The 24964-nt window shown below is 36.2% G+C and overlaps 1 protein-coding gene across 7 annotated transcripts in view; it reads right to left on the bottom strand.

Moving 5' to 3' along the window:
* FARS2 (phenylalanyl-tRNA synthetase 2, mitochondrial) overlaps positions 1-24964 on the bottom strand; it is a 662046-nt gene that overhangs the window by 444742 nt on the left and 192340 nt on the right. For all 7 annotated transcript variants that reach the window (XM_074208467.1, XM_074208461.1, XM_074208465.1 and 4 more), the window contains one exon: positions 9803-9962. In XM_074208467.1, coding sequence (XP_074064568.1) covers positions 9803-9962 — 160 coding nt within the window. The remainder of the gene's footprint in view (positions 1-9802; positions 9963-24964) is intronic.

Raw genomic sequence — 24964 nt, forward strand, 5'->3', positions numbered from 1 at the left:
ATTTCCTTTAAGCAGTAAGTGCCCAACTGAGACCATGTAATAGAAATATGTCATGGATCCAGTCAATATGGTTTCATTATTTTCTTCAGTTTTGGCAGTAATTGAGTAAGAACAAAGGTAGCAGATGGTGGGAATCACCCAGGGCTATGACTTGGCAGGGCAAGATCAGAAAAAAAAAAGGGGCATGGGAAAAAGACAAAAAGAAAAGGACAGTGCAGTTGAACTGGTTCACTTACAGGTCCAGACATGGAAGGGAAGAAAGTGCAGAAAGTACAAGAAAGTTGGGTAATGGGTAATAGTCTGGTAAAGAACTAAGGAATCAATGAGCTAGACATGACAGTGCAGATAAAGAATAGGATTTGACTTTTCAGTGCAGAGGGAGAAATAACATAACAACAGACTGTAATTAGATACAGCAATTTAGTAATATGGAAATAAATGTTTTGTATGATTTTACAAGTATAATTGATATATTACTTGAAGGGAGAGAGAAAATTTGAAAACAAATTTAAAAATTAAAAAATGAAGTTAATATAATTTTATTTTACATATATAAAATATTATATAAACATTTTATTTCTTTTCCAATTATAATAGTTCCTACCTATCATTTTGTAAAGTTTTGAATTTTACAATTTTTCTCCCACCCTCCTTTCCCTTCCCCAACCTCCCCAGAAGACAGCCTGATAATCTTTACTTTGTTTCCATGCTATACATTGATCAAAAATGAATGTTTTGAGAGAAAAATCATTTCTTGAGGAAAAAATAAAATGTAATATAATTTTTTAAAAAGAAAAGGCAATTTCAGATTTCATATATATGAAAGGAAGCATTTGTGGGTAATAGCAAAATAAAGAGTATAACTGTCTGTGTGTAGAGCTGAGGCAGATGGAAACAGAATTCATAGAAAATGAGCAAATAAAGTACCTGGGAAGTAAGGGTGTTTAAGTGAGTATCCAATATGCATGTTGAAATCCCCTAGTATGAGAGCAAAAGTCGAGTAGGGTAAAAAATTATGAGCCAGGCATTGAAAACTCATTGAGGAAAGAAGGGGGATGTCATGGAGGTCAGTGGGAAACACAAAATTTTGATAGGGTGGTAGATATAGATTTATTGAACCCCAAAGGAGGAGAGGTTGCTGAGTGATAATGGTAGAGGTAAGCTCAGAAGTTGCAATGGGGAGCAAAAAGTAATCCAACCCACCCACTGAGTAGAGGGAATGAGTGAAAGTATCTTTACTAATAGCAAGGCTTGCCTCCTTCCTCTAAGCAAACAGGTATTGTACAAAAGTTATGAACAAAACAGAGGCTACGATAAATAGTTCATTTGTTTTACTTTATTTTGTTGTGAAGCCAGTATAACACTTTGCAATTGAATTTTTATAAACTAGAAGCTTGAATTAAGAAGAGGAATTAGTACTGTGACTTCACAGTGGGTCTTATGGACTCCAGAGTATTACAGCAGTTCTGAAGAGGTTATCTGAATGTCAGTATTTTTGCCTCCTTTTTATATTTCTGAAATTCTCTTTTTCAATTAATATCCTGGAGTGGTTTTTTTTTTTGAGATAATTTCATCAGTACTTGGAATTCTGTTGTGAAATATCTCTACCTATGCAGGTTGGCAACTTCTGTAACTTACCATCTTAGAAAGCTGCCTAGGATAGTGAGAGATATTTTCTTTCTATTCAGACAGAGGTTAAAACTCAAATGTAAGTCTTCCATAATCTAAGGTTAGACCATTAGAACCATTATGCTACAACTCTACTCCCTGAGAAAATTAGCTTTGCTTATGCATTTTTAAGCTTTATAATTTCAATATTTCAATAGAATTTCATGTTTCAGTAAAATTTCAACATATTTTTCTTTAATCAGGTAAATATAAGACAAATCAGAATATGACACACACATATGAAGAATACAAAGTATTAAGAAGTTGGCTGAGCAACAGATTCCTTCTAAGTGGTGAGTAATGGAAGAGAAACAAGAAATGCTTAATTTGATGTGTGACTTGTACGGAAACTTAATCACTGGAAATAACTGGTCAACAAGGGGATATGGAGCAGGATTGCCACTGCAGTTGAAGGGTAGAGTAATAAAGATGAACCCCTTGAACCCCTCATCCTAGCCTATCAGTAAAAGATTTCCAAGAAATGTGCTTTGAAAATTTATAATTTATAAAATTTTGAAGCATAACCAAGAAAATTTCAATAGAATAAAAGTAATGTTGGAGGGTATTTGATTTCTTTCTCCTTCTAAAACTGCATTACCTGCTAAAAACAGCCTCAGGAAAGGGGTACAACCAAATCATTAACAGAAACAATAAACTACACTGTAAAAAACAGGAACTTTAATAACAGAACACAAACTGCCACAAGGAAACAACATGGTGAAATTTTAATTTTGATTTTCAGGTGCAAAGGAATCTGTCATAAAAAGTCCAAGGTGAAAAGATAAGACAAAGAAACAAAGAAATAGAACATAAAAGAGGTTATTGCACATTTCAAAAACTGCAGAGGATATCACCATTCATAACAAGAAGAAAAATAGAATTATTGCTCTGAGATTTGTATTATGGCTCTCAAGATTCAGTATCTTATGATAAACCAGGGGGTAGGAGGTAGAGAGCTGAGTTAGGAGTTAATGAAAGACAGGATGCTCATGACTTCCCAGAATGGTATGACTAAGTCATTCCTGTCTCTTGAGAGAAAGGAGTGCAGCCTAAGAACCACAACTTTGCCACAATCTCAAGTACCTTAAAATTACTTAGTTTACAGGGGACTATGAATTGAGCTAGGTGTCCATATAGTTCATAATCACTGAGTTCCTATTTAATTAAAACAATTTTTGGTATTATTTTACCAACATCAGTCCTCTGTTTTCCAATGTAGCCAGTAATTCTAGATCTAAAAGGGCTGAGATACAAAGGAAGGCCATTTTCCTACAAGACCATCAAGAAAAGTTTAAAAAGGAAAATAAAATATTTTAAAAATAAAGTTTACAGTTCTGAAATGCCTGGGAGAGAAAGAAGACAAGAATCTCAGTCCAAAAGAAACAATGTTCATTTTCAAGAATGCCATAAGCTCTTTGGGGGGTTGTTAATATGCAGTATGCATGCTTTGAAAAGGCCATGTCTGCATATGTCGGTTTTCTATAACAGCTGCTAAATGGTCATGGGTTAAGCGAACATATTCCATTTTCTTTAAAAGAATCACTATAACACATCTTAGCACTAGTGCAAGCATAACAAGTGCATAAGTTCACTATTTTACACACTCTTGCTAACATTTCTTAACAAACACACAAAGGATTGCTTTTGAAAATCAGGCAAAAATCAAGAGTTAATGTATATTTAAGCTTTTACATGAATTCTATTCAATTCTGTGACTGGTTGAAGAAGAAAGGTGTGTTATTTTTGAAAACAAATTTATAGGGGCAGCTAGATGACACAGTGGATAGAGTACAGGCCTTGGAGTCAGGAGGACCTGAGTTCAAATGCAGAATCAAGACATTTAATAATTACCTAGCTGTGTGACCCTGGGCAAGTCACTTAAACCATTGCCTTGCAAAAACCAAAAAGAAAAAAAGAAAAAAGAAAAGAAAAGAAATTTGTAATAAATATAATTAAAGAAAAATACTAGCATTGTTCAAGGAGATGAAATGTGGAATAGACACTTCGGTAGGGATACAGGAAAGAACATTGAACTTAAGAGAGAAGAGATCTGCGTTAAACTGATCCAACCTTTCTGGAGAGGAATTTGGAAATATGCCAAAAAGGCAGATATCCTTTGATTCAGCAATACCACTACTGGGACTGCATTCCCAAGAGATCACAGAAAAAGGTAAAAAACTCACAAATACAAAAATATTTATAGCAATTCTTTTTTTTAGTGGCAAAAAACTGAAAATTGGGGGATGTCCATCAATTGGGGAATGGTGGAACAAATTATAGTATATGAATGTGATGGAACACTATTGTTCTAAAAGGATTTCAGATTAGCCTAGAAAGATTTGCATGCCAAAAGGCAATAAAAATGTACATACCCTTAGATCTAGCAATGCCACTACTAGGTCTATACCCTGAAGAGATCATAAAAAAAGGATAAAAACATCACTTGTAAAAAAATATTCATTTGTTTATTTGTTTGTGGTAGCAAAGAACTGGGAATGAAGTGAATATCCATCAATTAAGGAATGGCTGAACAAATTATGGTATATGTATGTTATGGAACACTATTGTTCTATTAGAAACTAAGAGGGATGGGTCTTCAGAGAAGCCTGGAAAGATTTGCATGAACTGATGTTGGGCGAGAGGAACAGAGCCAGAAGAACATTGTACACCCTAACAGCAATATGGTGGTGATGATCAACTTTCATGGACTTGCTCATTTCATCAGTGCAATAATCAGGGACAATTTTAGAGTACCTGCGATGGGGAATACAGAGAAAGAACTGTGGAGTTTAAACAAAGGCCAGTCTATTACCTTCAATTTTTTTTGTTTGTTTTTTTTTTTGCAAGGCAAATGGGGTTAAGTGGCTTGCCCAAGGCCACACAGCTAGGTAATTATTAAGTGTCTGAGATTGGATTTGAACCCAGGTACTCCTGACTCCAGGGCCGGTGCTTTATCCACTACACCACCTAGCTGCCCACCTTCAATTTTTTTTAAGTGTCTTATGTACTACATAATTTTGCCATCTATAATATTTTATTGTCTCCTCAAGGATATGATTTCTTCTCTCAAAACATTCAATTTCTTTTTATTTTTTAGGTTTTTGCAAAGCAATGGGGTTAAGTGGCTTGCTCAAGGCCACACAGCTCAGTAATTATTAAATGTCTGAGGCTGGAATTGAACTCAGGTCCTCCTGACTCCAGGGCCACATTCAGTTTTGATCAATGTATAGCAGGGAAACAATGTAAAGATTTTAAGACTTCCTTCTGGGGGGGGGGGGGGTGCAAAATTCAAAACCTTACCAAAAATGATAGGTAGAAACTACTATTGTATGTAATTGGAAAACAAATAAAATATTAAAAAAAAGATAAAGACTTGCATGAACTGGGTAAAGTGAGCAGAACTAGAACATTTACATACTAACAGCAACACTGGATGATCATTGACTAACTATGAAGGACTTCTTCATTTCAGCAGCACATTATTCAGAGACAATTCCAGAGAAGGAACTATGAAGTTCAAATGTAGAACAAAGCTGACTATCTTTAATTTTGAAAAGATTTTTTATACATTATGGTCTTTTTTCTAATGTTTTCTCATTTCAATTTGATTCTTATTTCACAACATAATTAATATTGATATACCTTTAAAATATTAAGGGAGGGAGAAAAATGTGAAACTCAAAACATTACAAAAAAATGATTGTTGAAAGCTCTCTTTGTATGTAATTGAAAAAATAAATAAAATATTTATAGATTTAAAAAAAGAGAGGGATCCAAATTTGAGCCTTTAACTGAAAGTTAAAATCAGATGCTCTTGGTCAAACAAACTTTTGCAAGGTTTGAGCTCCACATCTATGAAATGTGAATAATATTTGAATTACTTATCTCACGGGATTGATGGAATGGAAGAACTCTAACTATACAAGTTAAAGGGATAATAAGAGTCCTGCTGACTCTACCACCTGAAAGAGGGAGAATTTCATCTTGGAGAATCTTGAAATAGTAGCAGGTACTGCTAACATCACTAGAGCATTACATTTTTTATTTTAACAAAATCTGAAAAGCAACAAGGTATAGTATAAAGAACTTAAGACTTGAAGTAAAGAACACTGGGTCTAACAGAGTCCAACTCTCATGAAAATAAACTTTGTAACCATGGGCAAGTCAATTTTGGTGCCTCAGATTTTTCTTACTTAAAGTGATGGGGCTCTGCTAACTAAGGGATTAAGGCCTTGCTACTTCTAAAGGTCTATGTTTCATGAGAAGTTAAGCCTGATTCTATATGAGAAAAAAATTATACATCATGTATATGCATGTGTGTGTAAATAGAACATATTTAGTATATGCATATATAATATATAATTTGATAAGTATGTGTGCATATGTATACCCAGTTATCTCTTCCACATCTGAACTTTTTCCATCATGGCTTTGTTATTTTGTAGGTCAGCATAAGAAATTAAATGGGAATTTGGGGGGGGGGGGGTTTACAGAAGTCGCAGAGGACACGTGAAAGCCAAGTGCTGACACAGAACCTATAATGCAACATTTAACCCAAATTTTAAAATAAGGTACTGTCAATACCCCATAAAAGAAAAAGAAAAAATTCAGTCTTCTCTGATGAAGAACAAAAAATTGTATTTGTATTTTCAGATCTCCAAGGTACTGCATTCCAATTCCTGTAATATGGAATGGATAACTCTATGTGTGCAAATATATGCATGTATGTATGTGTGTGTGTGTGTGTGTGTGTGTGTTTGTTGTGTATGTGTCTGTGCTTGTGTATTTGGTGAAATGAGGGAGCAATAGATATATCATTCATTTGGAATTTAAATGTATCCCTCTTTTAAAAGAAATTTCTTCTGTTAGGGCAAGGCTGTTATGGCAGGAGGCCATCATAGTCATAACTCCATGTAATGCAAAAGAAGGTCATTTTTGTTAAACAATTGGAAAAATTCACTCAAACCTGTGGGTTCCAAACTTCTACAAATAATTAAAGTAAAAACCATAAAAAAAATTACATCTGACTAAATTTATACCACTGAGGTTCAGGTGAAACCCATTTCATTCACCTATAGAGTGCCAACCACCTTTTTGATCCTTGAAAAATATTTGCTGATGGTCTTCCTGAATCTAAAAAAGATCTGGACACCAGTAGTATTAACTCACACAGAAAACAGGGCCACTAACAATACAAATAGATCCCTGTAGGGAGTGTATGTAAGCTCATATTAACTTAGAAAATCATATATCAATATAACCTACGTTCAATTTTAAAAAAATTTATTTTGCTAAATATTTCCCAATTACATTTTAATCTGTATCAGGTAGTACTAAAGAATACTGCTGTGCACTGTATGTTTGACAAACAGATCATACTACTTTTCAGATACCACAGCTGCTTTTTTTTTGTTTGTTTGTTTTTTGCAAGGCTGTGGGGTTAAGTGGCTTGCCCAAGATCACACTGCTAGGTAATTAGTAAGTATCTAAGGCTGGATTTGAACTTAGGCCCTCCTGACTCCAGGGCCAGTGCCCTGTCCACTGCGCCACCTAGCTGCCCCTCACAGCTGCTTTTTTGCAGGTGCTTTGCTACTCTTCCAAAATCCACTATCTTTCCTTTCACTCTACTTTAATTTCATTTATTCACTAATAAGAATTTATTAGGCTCTTAATTATGCTCAAGTTACTATGCTTTTCCCTTTTTTAAGTCATTATTTTTATTGTTTTTTTTCCACAAATCCCTTCCCTCCATTTTTTTTTTACTACTCTCCTTTTTTCTTTATTGTTTAATTTTTTTACTGTTGTCCTTTATTTAGTATCACTGGGAATTTTCTTGTCTTTACATTTTTCTCAATTTTTTCACCTGCATATCCCCTGTTTACTTAGCTCCTCTGGTATTCTTTTTTTATCTTTTTCTACTTTTTTCTTCTTATCCCCCCATCCTAATTTTTCATTGCTTTATATTGTTTTCATTTCATACAAACTACAGAGCAATTTTAATGTAAAAAGCACAAGATGTGGAGTCAGAAGAGACCTGGTTTCAATTCCCACATCCAACATTTGTGCATTGTGCAATCCTAAGCAAGTCATTTAGTTTTTAAAATGTCTTTCACCTCTTCTGTAAAACAAAAATGAGATGATGCATGTGCAGTGTTTTGCAAGACTTACAGAACAATACAAATGTCAGGTACAAATTTGAGGTCCTAAAAAATGATCCCCAGTGACAACACCTCCCACCCCATTCATCAAGGCAGGAACCTTGAATATTTATCCTGCTGTGAAAATGCATTTGCTTTGATTCATATATACTTTCTCAGATTGTGACCAATGACAAATACTGTTATAACAGCTGGTCAGAGTTAAAATAGTACATATATGGCCATGGATGGAGTACAACTCATAGCCCTTTGGGGATGGAACAATCAACCTTGGTTTCATTTTGGCACCCAAATTCTACTTGTGCTGACTAAACCACCAAAGTAAGCTTAAGTCTCTCAATAAATTAGGTAAATTGTAAGAATCATTTTATTATATATCCCACAAAATTTTTTTTTCTTTTTCCCTGAAGAACTTCCTAAGGAATCATATAACAGAGAATTTTAGCAGAGAATGGGGAAAAGAGGGAGCTGTTTTCTCTGTGCTTCTTATATGTGATAAAGGAAGTCGAATCTGGACTCTAGCAAGACTCTACTAAAACTCCTTTCTCTATTTAGAAACACAATGTAGAGATTTCTGCCCAAAGGTATTATTAGCCTCTGGCAAAGTGTAAGGTCTCTCAGCCTACTGGACTCTGTCCAGTCTGATCAGTTTATAAACTAACCCTCTCTGATGCTCCAACAAAATATTAGGAACAATCCTTAAGAACATTACCCTTTGTGTCTTCTATCATCTATTACATTTAATTATGGAACCCTCAATAAAGACACTGACAAATTTGAGCTTTTCCAAAGAATAGTAAAGTGTCTGAAAACCACATTCTTCTGAGAAACAGTTGAAAGAATTAAAGATGTTCAGTCTGAAAAAAAGATTTTTGGGAAATACAGCAATTTCTTAAAATCTTTAAAGGGTTAGGCAATAAATGGGGGATTAGATTTATTCTATGTGACTCAGGAGGGCAAGCATATATAAAACCAAGGGGCAGATGTTTCTGGCAGGCAGTTTTCACCTGAATAAAAATATTCTGAAGAGTTAAGCTGTTCAAAAATAGAAGAGGCTGTCTTAGAAAGTAGTTGAGTCCTCCCTCAAGAAAAATTGTCCAAATACAAGTTGATATCTGCAATAGATTTTAGAAAGGAGATTCCTGCATATTAGGAGGTTGGAAGCCAATAACCAATTAACGCCCCAGATTTCTATGAAGGAATTTCTTTAGGGCCTGGACCAATGAGAGGAAGACCTCCAGAATTCATTTTCAAAGTCCCTTAAGAATAAATAAAAGGGCATCTGGGGCAGGCTTGAAAAATTGCATAACACACTGACCTACTTGTATAGGAGATTAATTATAGGACTATGCACTAAGAGTTAGAAGAGACCTCAGAAATGAGTTAATTCAAATTCTACATTTTAAAATGAGGATTCTAAAGTCCTAAGAGTAATGCGTTAAAGCACAGTGCCATAGGTAGAAATGAACAGAGTTAAGATTTAAAGTTAACTCCCATGACTCAAAATCCCACACCATATAATGATCCTCCCATAAATCTTGAACTAATATTATTCTTAAAACCCAAGTTCTCTATCAGTCTGTTCAAGTGCCCAATTCTTCCCTGGGCATCTACCTGAATAGATATCTTTCTTAATCTGCAGGATCTGATCTATTGATAGTTCTGCCACCTGCCATTAAACTTTTTCCTTATATGTAATCTTTACTAAATTTCTTCCTATATAATGGTTTTATTTCTTATTTTAATTTTCATCTTATCTCACCTAGAAAGTGACTCAATCTGTGCCTCTGGAGAGATCTTTTTCAAACCCCACTCTTCTTTTTTGTGGAGCCAGTAAAGAGATCCATAAATTCAGTAATTTCTTGTCTTAACCCAGATGAGCTAAGATGAACTAATGTTGATGTTTCTATAAATCTGATACGTGGGGAATCATATAATCCCAAGTCCTCCCAAAATGAAAGTAACTGGGTACCTACCATCTCCAAAAAGATGTGTCATAAGCTTGGTAAGTGTTTGCTTAAGGTCGAACTCCACCAGCTTCACAGCCTCCAGGGTGTGGGTCTCCTGCTTGTGGGCAGAGCGGCTACTTTGTTCAAATAGCTGGAGGGGTTCTCCATCCTTTATGTCCCCAAACAACTGTAAACCAAAGAGAATGACTTAAGTTCTTTTAAATAAATAAAAAACAAAATATCCCGCTCCAAAGTAACATGGGGTATTCATGAAGCTGTGTCATTCACTAAAAGAAATCCATTACCTTGATGATCAACAAATGAAGAGAAGTCAGAAAGGTATATTAACCGCCTACATTGGGTGTTCACTGTGTGCAAGTCATTTCTGTGGTTAAGTTTGATTTTATTTAAGACTAGGTCTCCCTATCTTCTCAAGGCAGAATTTCTAGGGTTAATCACATTACTGCTCAACCCAGGAGCTCCAAAGCAACTAGTTCCCCACTACTGGCCAATATTGAAACAGCTGATGATGATGATGATGATGTTTTGTCCTTCATTCTTGAAGATGACCATCACATTCAGGAGATGATGCCATAACAAATATATGGATTGGATTGGGGGGGGGGGGGCGGGGAAGATGTGCTAAGTCACCAGTCTCACGTTCTCCTCCAGAATCACCTGCATCCAATGGTCAGATATAAATCAGGATGACTGGCAATGGTCCAGGATGTGGGGGTAAAAAAGGGTGAAGTGCCGTGCCCAAGGTCACACAGCTAATGAATATCATGTTTCTGAGGCCTTTCCTCCTGACTCCAAGGCCAGTGCTCTATCCACTATCCACTCTACCATTGGCAGCATCATCATCATCATCATAGTCTTCATTTTCCTCTTATTTTAAATTTTTACTTAAGGCAATGGGATTAAGTGACTTGCCCAAGGTCATACAACTAGGCAAATATTAAGTGTCTGAGACCAAATTTGAACTCAGGTTCTCCTGACTCCAGGACTGGTACTTTATATACTGCACCACCTAGCTGCCCATTATCTTCTGTTTTCAAAAAAGACCATGATGGATGTCATGACAAGCCTGTGAATTGAGTTTTGAGTCGGGGGAGGTGTTATGCTAAGTTATCAGCCTCACTTTCTTCTCCAGAGCCATCTGGGTCCATTGGCCAGACATGAATCAGTATGAATGGGGGTGGTCCTGCCTGCAAGGCAGTCAGGATTAAGTAGTTTGCCCCAGGTCACACAGCTAGTGAGAGTCAAGTGTCTGAGGGTGGGTTTGAACTCCCATCCTCCTGATTTTAAGGCCAGTGTTCTATTTACTGCACCATCAGCATAGCCCACCAGGGTTTATTATTCCCAGACTCTCCTGGTGGCTGGGATTACAGACAAAGGCCTACCATCCCCGGCTCATATTAGCCATTTAGTAAAATGAGGGCATGCCTCATACACATAATTTCTTCTCCTATAAAAGTCATCATAATGATAACAATAACTGCTACCATTTTATAGCACTTTAAGATTTGCTAAGCACTTTAGAAGCTAAGTGACTTCTTCAGGGTCACACAGTTTCTAAGTGAGGCTGGATTTGAACTCAGGTGTTCTCTTCTTCATGCTCAGTGGTCTATCTACTGTACCACTTAGATGAAACTGGCTCCTCTTTTTGGTCTGTGAGATACAGTGAAAGTTTTTTTCCATTTCAAGGTTGTACAGTCAACAGAGTCAATTCACTTAACCAGTGAAATAAAATGCCTCATTTTGATTGTCTAGCAATAGATTAAAAATAGATAAAGTCATAAATACATGACATAATTATTAATTAAGGAGACTGCTGCTATATTATCCATACTTGCATTAAAAAAAATTTAGGTATCTATTCAACTAGCTACAACCAATAAGCCAGAATGAATCAGAAAGGCAGGCTTCATTACACTGTGAGTGTAATATACCTGACCAGCAGTTGATGGAAATGTTATGATTCACAATTCAGCTACTAATATCTATACATTGCATGAAGAAAAGGAAAAAAACAATGGCTACATACTGAAGTAAAATTTGTTATACAAGGAAACAAAGTATGCTTGTTAAAGAGAATGTATATCATTAGTTACAAGAGATAGTTCACTAAATCAAAGGAAGTTATCTGTCAAGCTAGATAAGGGAAAGGAACCTTCCAGAAAACCTCCCTTTTAAAAAAAATAAGCAATTAGGTCTTTTGTACCAATTAGGGAAGCCAAAAAAAAAAAAAAAAGACATTTGAAGGGAACCAGCTATTGCAATTGGTCCTACAATTGATGCAGGGGTCATACACTGGAAAATGGCAAACACAGAACAAAATGGAGTCAGTTGTATTCTCCAAAACATTCACTTTAAATGGAAGCTAATCCAGAAATTCTGATAATACTAGAAACTGCACAACCAAATTACCATTCTTTCCTTCAAAAAAGTCACCTTGGGAGGCCACACAGATCCTGTCAGTTTTCAAAATAGCTTTGGAAATCCTCTTGGGAACTGCTTACAGAGTCAAGTGGTATGCCACCCATCTTAACTTTTGAGTCACATTTCTGACTATAGACATTAAAATGTAAATCAATCAACCACTTTAGTCACCAAATATGGTTTCAAACTGGCTTTTCTTGGACTTAAAAAACCCCCCACTATATTCATGATACTGAGGAACCTGAGCAAATACCCCCCCCCAAAAAAGGATTTTCACAAGTCTTGTACATGATGACAGCATCATAGAGATATATGTATGCATTGCAATGGGATCACAAAATGAAGGTGACAACAATCACTGCATGTTAATTCAATATACAGTCTTCATAGGTTGACTGAAGAATAGGTGGGACAGCTAAGGAGCACATGAATAAATAGAGTGCTAGACATAAAGTCAGGAAGTCTCATTTTCCACGGTTCAAATATGACCTCTAACATTTAACTATGTGAGGAGTTCACACTACCAGTGTGAGCAAGTCTTTGCCTCAGTCTTCTCATTTGTAAAATGAGCTGGCAAAGGAAATGGCAAATCACTCCAGTTTCTTTGCCAAGAAAACCCTAAATATGGTCACAAAGAGTCAGATGTGACTGAAAGGAATGAAAAACAACAATAACAAGAGTGGTATAACATTATATCATATTATATCATATTATATCATATTATATTATATTATATTATATGTATTATATTTATTATATTATATTATTCTGTCATGGAATTCAGATCTGGAGCCCAGAGAAATTGTCTTTCTCTTTTCAAGAAGGAAGCACATGAGAAGGGGAAATTCATAGTCACTATCACTTTACTGCACAAAAATTACAAACATAATGACTATGAGGCTTATCCCAAGCAATGCCATCCCTCAGTTATAAACTCAGCACAAAGGTTAAGACTTTTAAACTGGAAAAAAAGATTAGGGCTCATTAGAGTAAAAAGGACTAATTTTACCTAAGAAAAAGGTATAAAAAGCAAAGAAAAAAAGGCCACCAACTGAAAGAACTCATTACTAGAAGACAGGAGAAAAAAATGCTTCTGAAAGACAAAAGATATTTAAAAATCGTTTCTATACTGCTTCAGGAAATATAAGATGGGAGAGGGTATGGAAAGAAAAGAAGGGGGTCATCAAAAAGAAAAAGCAGCAGAGGTCAAGGAGAAGAGTCTTCTTTATCCTGGTATCAAAGATAGCATTTGGGGGCAGCATTTATTAACATGATAAACTGCCTCTTGAAAGGACAATCACAGTGGGTTCTTTTAAGTGCAAACTTTGAGAAGAAAAACAAATAGCCTTAACCTTAGTTATTATTTCTGCATAACCCTGGAAAAGAGATATCCCTCCTTCCCTCCTATAAGACTATGACTTAAAAGACGGTTGCTTCCTAATTGGGACATAGCTGAGTCTCAAATCCTATATGAATACCATGACCTCTTTAACCCATAATATAGTGTATTTACTCAAGAAACATTATAAAGTCTGTACCCAGAGCTCCTTGTGATCTAAGGTTTTAACACTCACCTTTCCTTTAATGATAAAGATTTCACTGCATTATTAATAAAGGCAAAAGGAGACCTAACCCTCAACAAATCACCCAAGATCAGAAAATCAGCTGAGAAGATAGACTGGCTAGGGACGACAACATGGTAACAGGAATGTTGGTGACCCCATTGCTTGTTCCATTGCTGATCTAGCCCCTCATTGGTATGACCAAAATATGGAGAGTGAATGGTAGAGCAGGGAATTCTCTTTCAACTATACAACCAAGGCATTTCTTTTCTAATTTGTTTTTTATCCTGAATTTAATGAGTATTTAAAAAGAGAAGACTCTCTCTCTCTCTCTCTCTCTCTCTATATATATATATATATATATACATATATACATACATATATATATACATACATATGTAAATAAATACATGTATACAAATATGTATAAATACATTGTAGCAAAGTAAAAAATTATATGTGAAACAACAGAATGATAACAATAGCTAGCACATGTTATAGCATTTTAAGGCCTAAAAAGTGCTTTACAAATAATATCTTATTTGATTCTCACAACAATTCTCAGAGGTAGGTGCCATTATCATCACCATTTTATAGATGAGATAACTGAGACAGAAGGAGATTAAATAACTTTTTCAGAGTCACAAAGTTGGGAAATTTCTAAGTTTGAATTTGAACTCAGATCTTCCTGACGCAAAGTACAGTGGTTTGAACCCTATGCCACCTAGATCCAACTATTTATCCATTTTATGTACAGCTTCATTTTTTCTAAGCATATCATTCTGTATTTTTATTTCTTTAGCTTTTTTGCTTCTTCCTGAACTTCCTTCTGTCCCCTTTTGTGTATTTTTAAAGAGGTTTCAATAACATTCTTTTATTTTCTTTCTCTTTATTTTTTCCCACAATTTCTACCCAAAATATTTGTTTTTTGATCAACAGTGAACATTTGTGAGTCATCTTCTCTGATTGCCATTGGAAATATATATGTTCTGGTTTATGAAATAAGGAAGCTAAAAGATCTATAAAGGCTCAGCGCTATGATCTTGGCTTCGTCAGCAACATGTTTTAATAAATGCTAGAACAAAAAGCTTTAAATATCAACATGCCAAAGAGAACCAGTTCCTGATATAATCATCTCAGCAAGACAGCCAATATTCCTAGAATTAAAAAGAAAACAACTTTTAAAGAAGGAACGATCCTTAGGAATCATCTCATCTGACCGTTTAATGCTACAGATGAAGAAATGAAGTCCAGAGACATTAAACTGCCCAGAACTAATTGATGGCAAAGCTAAGATCAGAGCCAGTTATTCTGACTCTTCATCTATGTTTTGCCATTTGCCATTATGCTATTCTTCCACTTGCTTGGTTTATATTTCAAAAAAAAATATCTGCATTAAGATGGCGACAAAAAAGGATCAATTCTTAGGAGCTCTCTGATAAAACTCATAAGCTAAAGACTCTATTAACTTTTAAGAGGCAGAAGCCACAGAGGGACCCAATGAGGCAGTTCTACTCAAGGTGACCTGGAAAAGAGCAGAAAGGCTCTGATCCCGGGGGGTTGGAGGGGCAGCCCGCCAGAGCAAAAGAACTTCAGCCTCCCGAAGGCAGCCCCAGGGTGCTGGGAGCCCCAGCTAACAGCAGCGGGGGAGTCTCCGGAGCTACACCCCGGGGAGCACCAAGCACAAAGTGGGGGAACAGCTGTGCCAGAGCAAGCACCTGGAGCCCAGCGCTCAAGGCACACAGCAAGCAACATGGTCTTTCAGCAGCCCAGATCCAGGAACAGAAGCAGGCGTAGCAGGTAAGCAGGAGCCTCCAGGGCATGAGGCCATTGAGCTGAGGTAGGAGAGTGAATAGAGAGAGACTGCAGAGCTGTACCCGTGGAACAGGACTCTGGGGTTCTGACCACATTCAGATCCTGATCGCAGTCTAGGCCCCACCAATAGAACAGCACCCCCCCCACCTCAGCCCCGTGGCAGAGGGGGGCGCAATGGTCATTCACAGACCAGGAGGGAGGACAGAGCCTCACATACTGAGACCCTTGTGGGAGTATCCCAAAAGCTCAGGAAGACCCCAAAAAGAGGCCCAGGCTGGGAAAATGAGAAAGCAGAGAAAAAAAGAGGAACACCATTGAGAAATATTTTGCAAATGAGCCCAAGAAGGATCAAAATACTCAGTCTGAAGATGAGGAAGCACAAGCTCCTGCATCTAAAGACTCCAAGAAAAACAGAAATTGGGCTCAGGCTATGACAGAGCTCAAAAAAGACTTTGAAAATCAAATGAGGGAGTTAGAAGAAAAACCGGGAAAAGAAAGGAGAGAGATGCAGGAAAAACATGAAAATGAAGTCAGCAGCCTAGTCAAGGAAATCCAAAAAAATGCTGAAGAAAGCAACATGCTAAAAACTAGCTTAGGTCAAATGGATAAAACAGTTCAAAAAGTTATTAAAGAGAAGAATGCTTCAAAAAGCAAAATTGGCCAGATGGAAAAAGAGATAAGAAAACTCTCTGAGGAGAACAAATCCTTCAGAAAAGAATAGAATTCAGGGAGATTGATGAATTTACCAGAAATCAGGATTCAATACTTCAAAACCAAAAAAAAAAGAAAAATAAGAAGAAAATGTGAAACATCTCACTGAAAAAACAACTGATATGGAAAACAGACTTAGGAAAGATAATTTAAAAATTATTGGAATACCTGAAAGTCATGATCAGGAAAAGAGCCTTGACATCATTTTCAAAGAATTACTACAGGAAAATTGCCCTGATATTCTAGAAGCAGAGGGCAAAATAGAAATGGAGAGAATCCACAGATCCCCCATGAGAAAGAGATCCCCAAAAACCAACCCCTAGGAATATTATAGCCAAGTTCCAGAACTCCCAAGTCAAAGAGAAAATATCACAAGCAGCCAGAAGGACACAGTTCAAATACTGTGGAGCTGCAGTCAGGATCACACAGGACTTAGCAGCAACTACATTGGAAGCTTGGAGGGCTTGGAATATAATATACCGGAAGGCAAAAGAGCTTAGAATGCAGTCAAGAATGAACTACCCAGCAAGGCTGAATGTCCTCTTCCAGGGAAAAAGATGGACTTTCAATGAACCAGGGGAATTTCAAATGTTCCTTTTGGAATGGCCAGAGCTGAACAGAAGGTTTGATCTTCAGATACAGGACTCAGGTGAAGCATGGAGATTGGAGAAGAGGGGGTGGGATATGAGGGACTTAATGAGGATGAACTGCATGTATTCCTGCATAGAAAAATGACACTGATAATACTCATATGAACCTTCTCAATTAATAGAGCAGGTAGAGGGAGCTTTTATAGTTGAAGCACAGGAGAAAGCTAATTCGAAGATAAAATATGGTGTAAAAATGGAGTCAATAGAAAAAAGGAAAATGTAATGGGAGAAAGAAAAAGGAGAGGGAGGATAGGCCAAGATATTTCATATAATAAGATTTTTCTTTATTACAATGAGCTATTGCAATGATATGGAAGGGGGGGAGGCAAGGGGGAATGAGGGAACCTTTGCCCTCATCAGAGGTGGCTAGGAGAGCAAACAGCAAATATACTCAATGGGGTATAGGCATCTAGAGTAAGGAGGGGGGGCAAGGGGAAGGGTGGGATGTGAGTCATGGAGGAGAAGATGGACCATGGGAGGAGAGTGGTCAGATATAACACATTTTCTTTTTTACTTCTTGCAAGGGGCTGGGATTGGAAGGCCTGTCCGGGACCATAGGGCCAGGTGGATGCTGGGCCTAAGGGGTGGTATGGGGGCTCAGGGCCTCTTGGCCCCAGGACCAGGGATCTGTCAGCTGTGCCACTCTGCTACCCTACAGCAGAGTCAGAGTGAAAGGAGAGAGAAAATATAGTACATGAAAGTGGAGAACTACGAAAGGAGGGAGTTGCGATCAGCAATGGCAACGGTGGGAAAATATGGAAGTAACTTTGATGATGGACTTATCATAAAGAATGTGATCCACCCGCAACAGAGTTATTGGTGTTGGAACAAAGACTGAAGCACATTTTTTATAATTATTATTTGGGGAAGGGTGCAGGGCAAATGGGGCAGGGTGGCCTGCCTAGAGATGCATAGCAGGATGATCGTTGGTTGTCTGAGGCCGGATTTGGACCCGGGTGCTCCTGGCTCAAGGGCCAATGCTCTGTCCGCCACCCAGCCACTCCTACTATTATTACCATTTTATTTTATTTTGGGTCTTTTTTTTCCTACTTTTTGGTTTTTGCAGGACAGTGGGGATCAGGTGGCTTGCATGTCACCCGGCTGGGTGATTGTTGGTTCTATGGGGCTGGATGTGGGCTCAGGTGCTCGTGGCTCCAGGGCTGGTGCTTCAACCATTGCACCACCTGGCCATACCTACAATTATTACTTTTATTTTTTTATTTTAATTTTTTTCTCTCCCCTTTACTTTATCACTCAAGCAAGTCTATATTTATGGGGGGGGGAGGGGATATTTCATTTACTCTTAAACAAGAATACTTTATTAATGTAAAAAAAACATTTGTACAAAATGAGAATAAAAAATAAAATAAAAATAAAAAAATATCTGCATTATAAGATTCTATTCCCTTTAAAGTCATTTTAGAAGTGCCTACAAGACAAAGATCTATAATATATGGTACATTTCTCCCCATTCTCTACACGTGATTTAACATTTTGTTACTCAGATTATCCCAGATGAATCAAAAGCCAAATTCCATCCCTACTATACCTCTTTTATGAAGCCAGGTTCACATAGTTCATTATTCACATAGTTGGAGAAAGATAAGTATGAAAACATAATTTTCATAGAACTTTAGGATAAATATGGAACCAATAAAATTTCACCAAGATGAAAGCCAATGTGACATTTCAAAATGAGGCATCATCTAAAAGAAGTAAAACTGAAAACAAAAATAAATGAAATTAATTTTTTCACCAGGTGCAGAGGGGGAATTTGTATAATAATGAAAACAAAGCTTCACTGTGATATTTGAGGATGCTTCTGCTCTAATGCCTACCATGTTTCTTCATTAACTACTGAATATAGAAAGAAAATATTGGAATAAGTGGAAAAAATCATATATAAAGTAAAGAAATCTGGGTTCTGAGGAAGAGTTGATAGCTACCAGCCTTAAACAAGTCATTTAACCTCAAAGAGTATCAATTTTTAAAATAGGAATAATACTTAAACAATCTATAACAGAGTTATTGTGGTATATATCCTTTTATTTCCTTCTTCTCCAAGTATTAAATACCATCCACAATCTGATGTACTTCTCTGAAATGATCTCACACTCCTGCTCCTATCACTCTCTATTGTCTGGACCAAATAAACTAGTTGTTGCCCCCACATCTGATATGATCTCTCCTCTCTCTTGCCTTTGCTCACATGCTATATCTTATGCCTAGAATGGCATCCCCAGACCCCATTATTTCTACCTTTTGGAATAACATTCTCTCTTCAAAGCATAGTTCAGATGTTATATACATCAGAAAATCATCTTATATTCCACAGCCCTGAAAGAAATCTCCCCCTCTGTTTTTACCTTTATGTGCTTAGCACTTATCCTTGCACATACTTCATTTACTTGTTGAATGCAACAAGTAAATATTGAACAAAAGCACCATGGGATGATTTCCAAGGTAACACAAAAAAGTAATAATGTTTGTCCTTCATTGTCTTCTTTTTTTTAATTTTATTAAAGGCAATGAGGTTAGGTGATTTGCCCAAGATCACAGAGTTACACAATTATTAAGTGTCTTGAGTCAAAATTTGAACTCAGGGCCTCCTAACTCAAGGGCCAGTGCTCTGTCCACTGCACCACCTAGCTGCCCCCTTATCCTTCATTTTCAAAGAAGACCATGACATCAGGGAGGTGATGCCATGACATGCACATAAATTGGACATTTTGAGGGAGGGAGTGGTGTGCTAGCTCACCAGTCATACTTTCTCCTCCAGAGCCATCTGGGTCCAGTGACCAAATAAGAATCAGGATGACTGGAGATGGCCCTGGATATGAGGCAATCAGGATTAAGTGACTTGCCCAAGGTCACACAGCTATTAAGAGTCAAGTGTCTGAGGCCAAATTCAAACTCCTGCACTCCTGACTCCAAGATCAGTGCTCTATCCAATGTACCACATAGCTCTCAAATGGTAGAAGAAAGCAAAAGAAGGGGGAAAAAAACAGGTTTTCCCCCCTTCTTAACGTAGTACTTAAACTGATTGGTGAAAAGAAATCAGCAAATCTGTCTATGATATTTAAAGACCTGACAGAGGATGGAAAAGGTTATAAGGTACACATAGGTCTTACTCATCTTTAGGAAATCCTTCTCAGATATGTAAAGTTCTTGAAAACTATATCGGCAAAGGATAAGATCCTTTTAGTACCTAATAAAATAAGAAAGACTTCTAGAACAGGTTCAATGATAAGTTTTTTTGTCTGAAGAGAGATGCCTCACTAGATTGCATAAGGAGGAATTTTTTCAGCTGTAGCAACATTTGAAGACTCCCATTAAGTTGTAGAGGAAATACAATTTGTATCAGCAGAAGTACTAGCCACACTAATAAAATCGCAGATGCTTAAAGTCTGGGGGCATAAAATGGTCTGTGCATTTACCAGAAGAACCCATAATGAATACATAGAGTGAAAAAAAAAAGGCAGCTTTCACAGATGATCTTGTATGACAGACATGTTCCCTAGCATACAAGTGATCAAGATACGTAGAGAATATATGAGCCCATTGCATCAACTGTTAATTGGTTACAAATTAGAACTTTACTCAGTGGACCAAAATGCACTTTTAAAGGTTTCCTTAAGTGAATATCCTTCAATTGGGGAATGGCTGAACAAACTGTGGTATATGTATGTCATGGAACACTATTGTTCTATTAGAAACCAGAAGGGACGGGAATTCAGGGAAGTCTGGAAAGATTTGCATGAACTGATGCTGAGCATGATGAGCAGAACCAGAAAAACATTGTACACCCTAACAGCAACATGGGGTTGATCAACTTTGATGGATTTGCCCATCCCTTCAGTGCAACAACCAGGAACAATTTTGAGCTATCTGCAATGGAGAATACCATCTGTATCCAAAGAAAGAATTATGGACTTTGAACAAAGACCAAAAACTAGTACAATCAAATTAGGAAAAAAAAAACCCATTATATTATTATGTAATTTTACTATCTCATGCTTTATTTTTCTTCCTTAAGGATACTATTTCTCTGTCATCACATTCAACTGATATCAATGTATAACATGGAACGAATGTAAACACTAACAGAATTCCTTCTGTGGGGGGTGGGGGCAGGAAGCAAGAATGGGGGAAAATTGTAAAACTCAAAATAAACTCTTTTTTTAAAAAAAAAGGTTTCCTTTAAAAAGGTTCTCTCTCACATAAAAGTTAAGTTTCCATATGTTACTATATAGATAACTTTGTTCAATGATGCACTGTCCATATCAAATGAAGCATCAAATAAGGAGAAACACGTTAACCACAAGGGTTTACTAGTGGTAAACCAATGGTTGTCTTATGAGGAATTCAAATAAAGGAGGAATTTGATAAGGTTCTTGAGATACTCTGATTCATAAATAACACTGTAATGAATTTGTGGGACATTGGGAAGAGAGATAGGAAAATAATACTCAAAGCCAAATAAATATACTACAAACCAAACAACTATGGGGAGGGGACCAGATATTTGGTTAAAATGCAGTACAGAATATATAGCTATCACACACATTATAAGCTTATGTACAAAATGGAACTGAAGGTAAAGACTAGTGGAGATGTGGATTATAGTCAATAATTTTGGGCACTGTCTAAGGAACTCCTATTCTTGTCAGTGTTCCTAAAAACAAGCAGTTGCTCAAAGTTATACACCAGAGATTTTCAGGAATAGTAGCTTGGAGGAAAGCCAATTTGGGTTTCACATCTTCTTACCTAATACCCCTTCAATAACATGTGCTACAGAGATTGGTTTTTATGGTCCTGTTGACAGAGCATACTCACCATGAATGTGAGGACTAGCTAAATCTCATTAGGTAAAATGTTGCTATGCAAATTCAAGGGAAGCTGAACGATATGATACAGAGTAATGTTATGAGAGAAATATCTCTTCTCTGCTAATAAATATTTACCACAATGTAGAAATTATAGAAGCAAAAAATCCAGACTTCATTACTATGCTCAAGTTTTCAGAAAACCTAAGTAATTATGAGGGGGGAAAAAAGCAATTATGAGAATTTTAACAAGGCTTCTTATAGTAAAAATTTTATCACTTAATTCATTTAAATATTGTAATCTTGCAGTAACATTAATCTTGCACCAATATTGCAATCTTATACTAATATTGTAATCTTGTCTAAAGGGTTTTATTTGACCTCCATTTTTGAAGAAGACCATCACATCAGGGAGGTGATGCTATGACAAGGACATGAATTAGATTTGAATGAGGAGTGCTGTACTAAGTCACAGTCTCACTTTCTCTTCCAGAGCAACTGGATGCAGGGGCCAGATATGAATCAGGATGATTGGAGATGGCCCTAAATTTAAGGGAATCAGGGTTAAGTGACTTGCTCAAGGGCACACAGCTAGTGTCTAAGGCCACATTCAAAACTCTGATCCTCCTGACTCCATGGCCAGTGCTCTATCCACTTTGCCAGATTAATGCTTCCTTCGAGTTTGTGAAACAAACTTAGTTGAACAGTCATAGTTTCATACATTCCCTAAGGAACCATTTCATCAAGCAATAGGTAAACTAAATCAAGTCACAGATTAAACTACACTTAGAAATTCATAAATTAATTAAGGAGGAAGATTTACATGTTCAAAATTGTTACATGTTTTTCACATATTCTCAAAATTTACAATGTTCTCAAGGAGTCAGGGCCAGTTGAAATTCTTCCTCAGGACTTTTATTTAAAGGATATTTATAGTTTTTAAGTAAATCTTTTTATTCCATAGGACAGGTTTTGTTCAAATGAGATTAATATTACCTAAAATTTGCAGGAGGAATGAGCAAATTCCAAATAATAAAAGGAAATCAAAGGATATGGGATCATACTCTAAGCACAATATTTAGAATCCATTTCTTTTCTTCTTTTGAATAACTTTTCTCTTTTTTCCAATTATATGTAAAAACTGTTTTTAGCATTCATTATTTAAAGTTTTGAGTTCCAAATTCTTTCCCTCTTTCCCTCCACTTCCCCTTCCCTGAGACAGCAAGCAATTTTATACAGGTTATATACTTGCAAACTTTACATATCAGTCAAGTTGAGATAGAAAGTACAGATGTAAAAAAAATAGACAAAAAAGTAAAAGTATGGTTTGATCTTCATTCAGACTATCGGTTCTTTCTCTTGAGATGCATTTTCCATAATAAGTCTTTTGAAATTGTCTTAGATCATTGTATTCCTGAAAAGAGTTATGTCATTCACAGTTGAACCTTATATAATATTGCTATTACTATATACAACAATCTGCTGGTCCTTCTCATTCACTTTACATCAGTTCATGTAAATCTTTCAAAGTTTTTCTGAAATCACCCTGCTTGTAACCCTTTATAACACAATAATATTATTACAGTATAATCATTTACAACTTATTCAGTCATTCCTCAATTGATGGATATATCCTCAAATTCTAATTCTGTCACACACACACAAAAAGCTGTTAGGGCGGAGTCAGGAGTACCACAGTTCAAATCTGGCCTCAGACACTTAATAATTACCTAGCTGTGTGGCCTTGGGCAAGCCACTTAACCCCATTTGCCCTGAAAAACCTTTAAAAAAAGCTGTTATACATATTTTTGTACAAAATAGGTCATTTCCCTTTTTAAAAAAATCTTTTTGAGATAAAGACAGTGGTATTTTGAGATAAAGCAATGCTATTTCTAGATCACTGTTTTGTAGCCCTTTGGGAATAGTTCCAGAATGGATGGACCAGTTCACAACTCTAACAACGCATTAGTGTTCCAATTTTCTTTTATTTCCTCCAACATTTATTATTTTCCTTTTTTGTCATATTAGCCAATCTGATAGGCATAAAGATACCTGAGAGTTGCTTTAATGTGCATTTCTCTAATCACTGGTGATTTAAAGCATTTTTATATGACTATAAATAGTTTTGATTTCTTCTAAAAACTGTCTTCATAGTCTTTGACTATCAATTGGGGAATGAATTGTATTCTTTATAAATTTAACTCCATTTTATATATATTTGAGAAATGAGGTCATTATCAGGGAAACTTCTATAAATGAATTTTCCCAGCTTTGGTTTCCTTATAATCTTGGTTGCATTGGCTTTATTTATAGAAAAACCTTTAAATTTAATATAATCAAAATCATTCATTTTACATCTCATAATGTTCTCTGTTTCTTATTTAGTTGTAAATTCTTCCCTTATCCATAGATCGTATAGGTAAACTACTCCTTGATTTCCTAAATGGTTTTTGATATCATCCTTTATATCTAAATCATATACTCAGAGACTTCAGAGTTGGAAGGAATGCAATTTGATTCAATTCAATTCAGCTAATATTTTATAAAGGAGGACAGACCTGAGTCACAGGGGACCTCAGAGGTCATTTAATCCAACTCATTCTTTTTAAAGAAGAGGAAATCGAGAGAAATGTGAAATAACTTTCCCAAGGACAAAATAGTAGTGAGTGCCAGAGATGGAATTTGTAACTGAATCTTCTAAGTACTCTTGTCATTTTTTACTAAACTAATTATATTAAGGAGGATGTACAAGGTACTGTGGCTTCCACTCTAATCTACTTCCCCATGAACAATATTTACAGGCTAAAATAGAAAGGATCTTGCTAGATATTAGCCAAAATGTAGGGGAGAAAAAAGAGGAACTGATGTAATTATTATGCAAATCAAAATTTATTCATGCCTCATAGTTTTAAAAACATTTAGTAGTACCTGAGATATAGAAGGGGTTTAATAAGTACTTACTGACTATCCAAAAAAAAAAAAATGTGGAAAGGATACTTGAAAATGATTTGAAATTTTGAACCACTTTAAAAAAATCAAGTTATTAAATCTCTAAATGTAATTCATTCTGGATTCATAAAATACTATCCAAATAACCCTACTAAATATAGTCTAGTAACACAAACATTAAGTTGGCTAAAATGAGAACTTAATAGCATTTTTTGCCTTTGAATGTACTTAATA

This window comes from Macrotis lagotis, chromosome X, assembly GCF_037893015.1.
Source record: "Macrotis lagotis isolate mMagLag1 chromosome X, bilby.v1.9.chrom.fasta, whole genome shotgun sequence".
NCBI classification, from domain to species: Eukaryota; Metazoa; Chordata; class Mammalia; order Peramelemorphia; family Peramelidae; genus Macrotis; species Macrotis lagotis.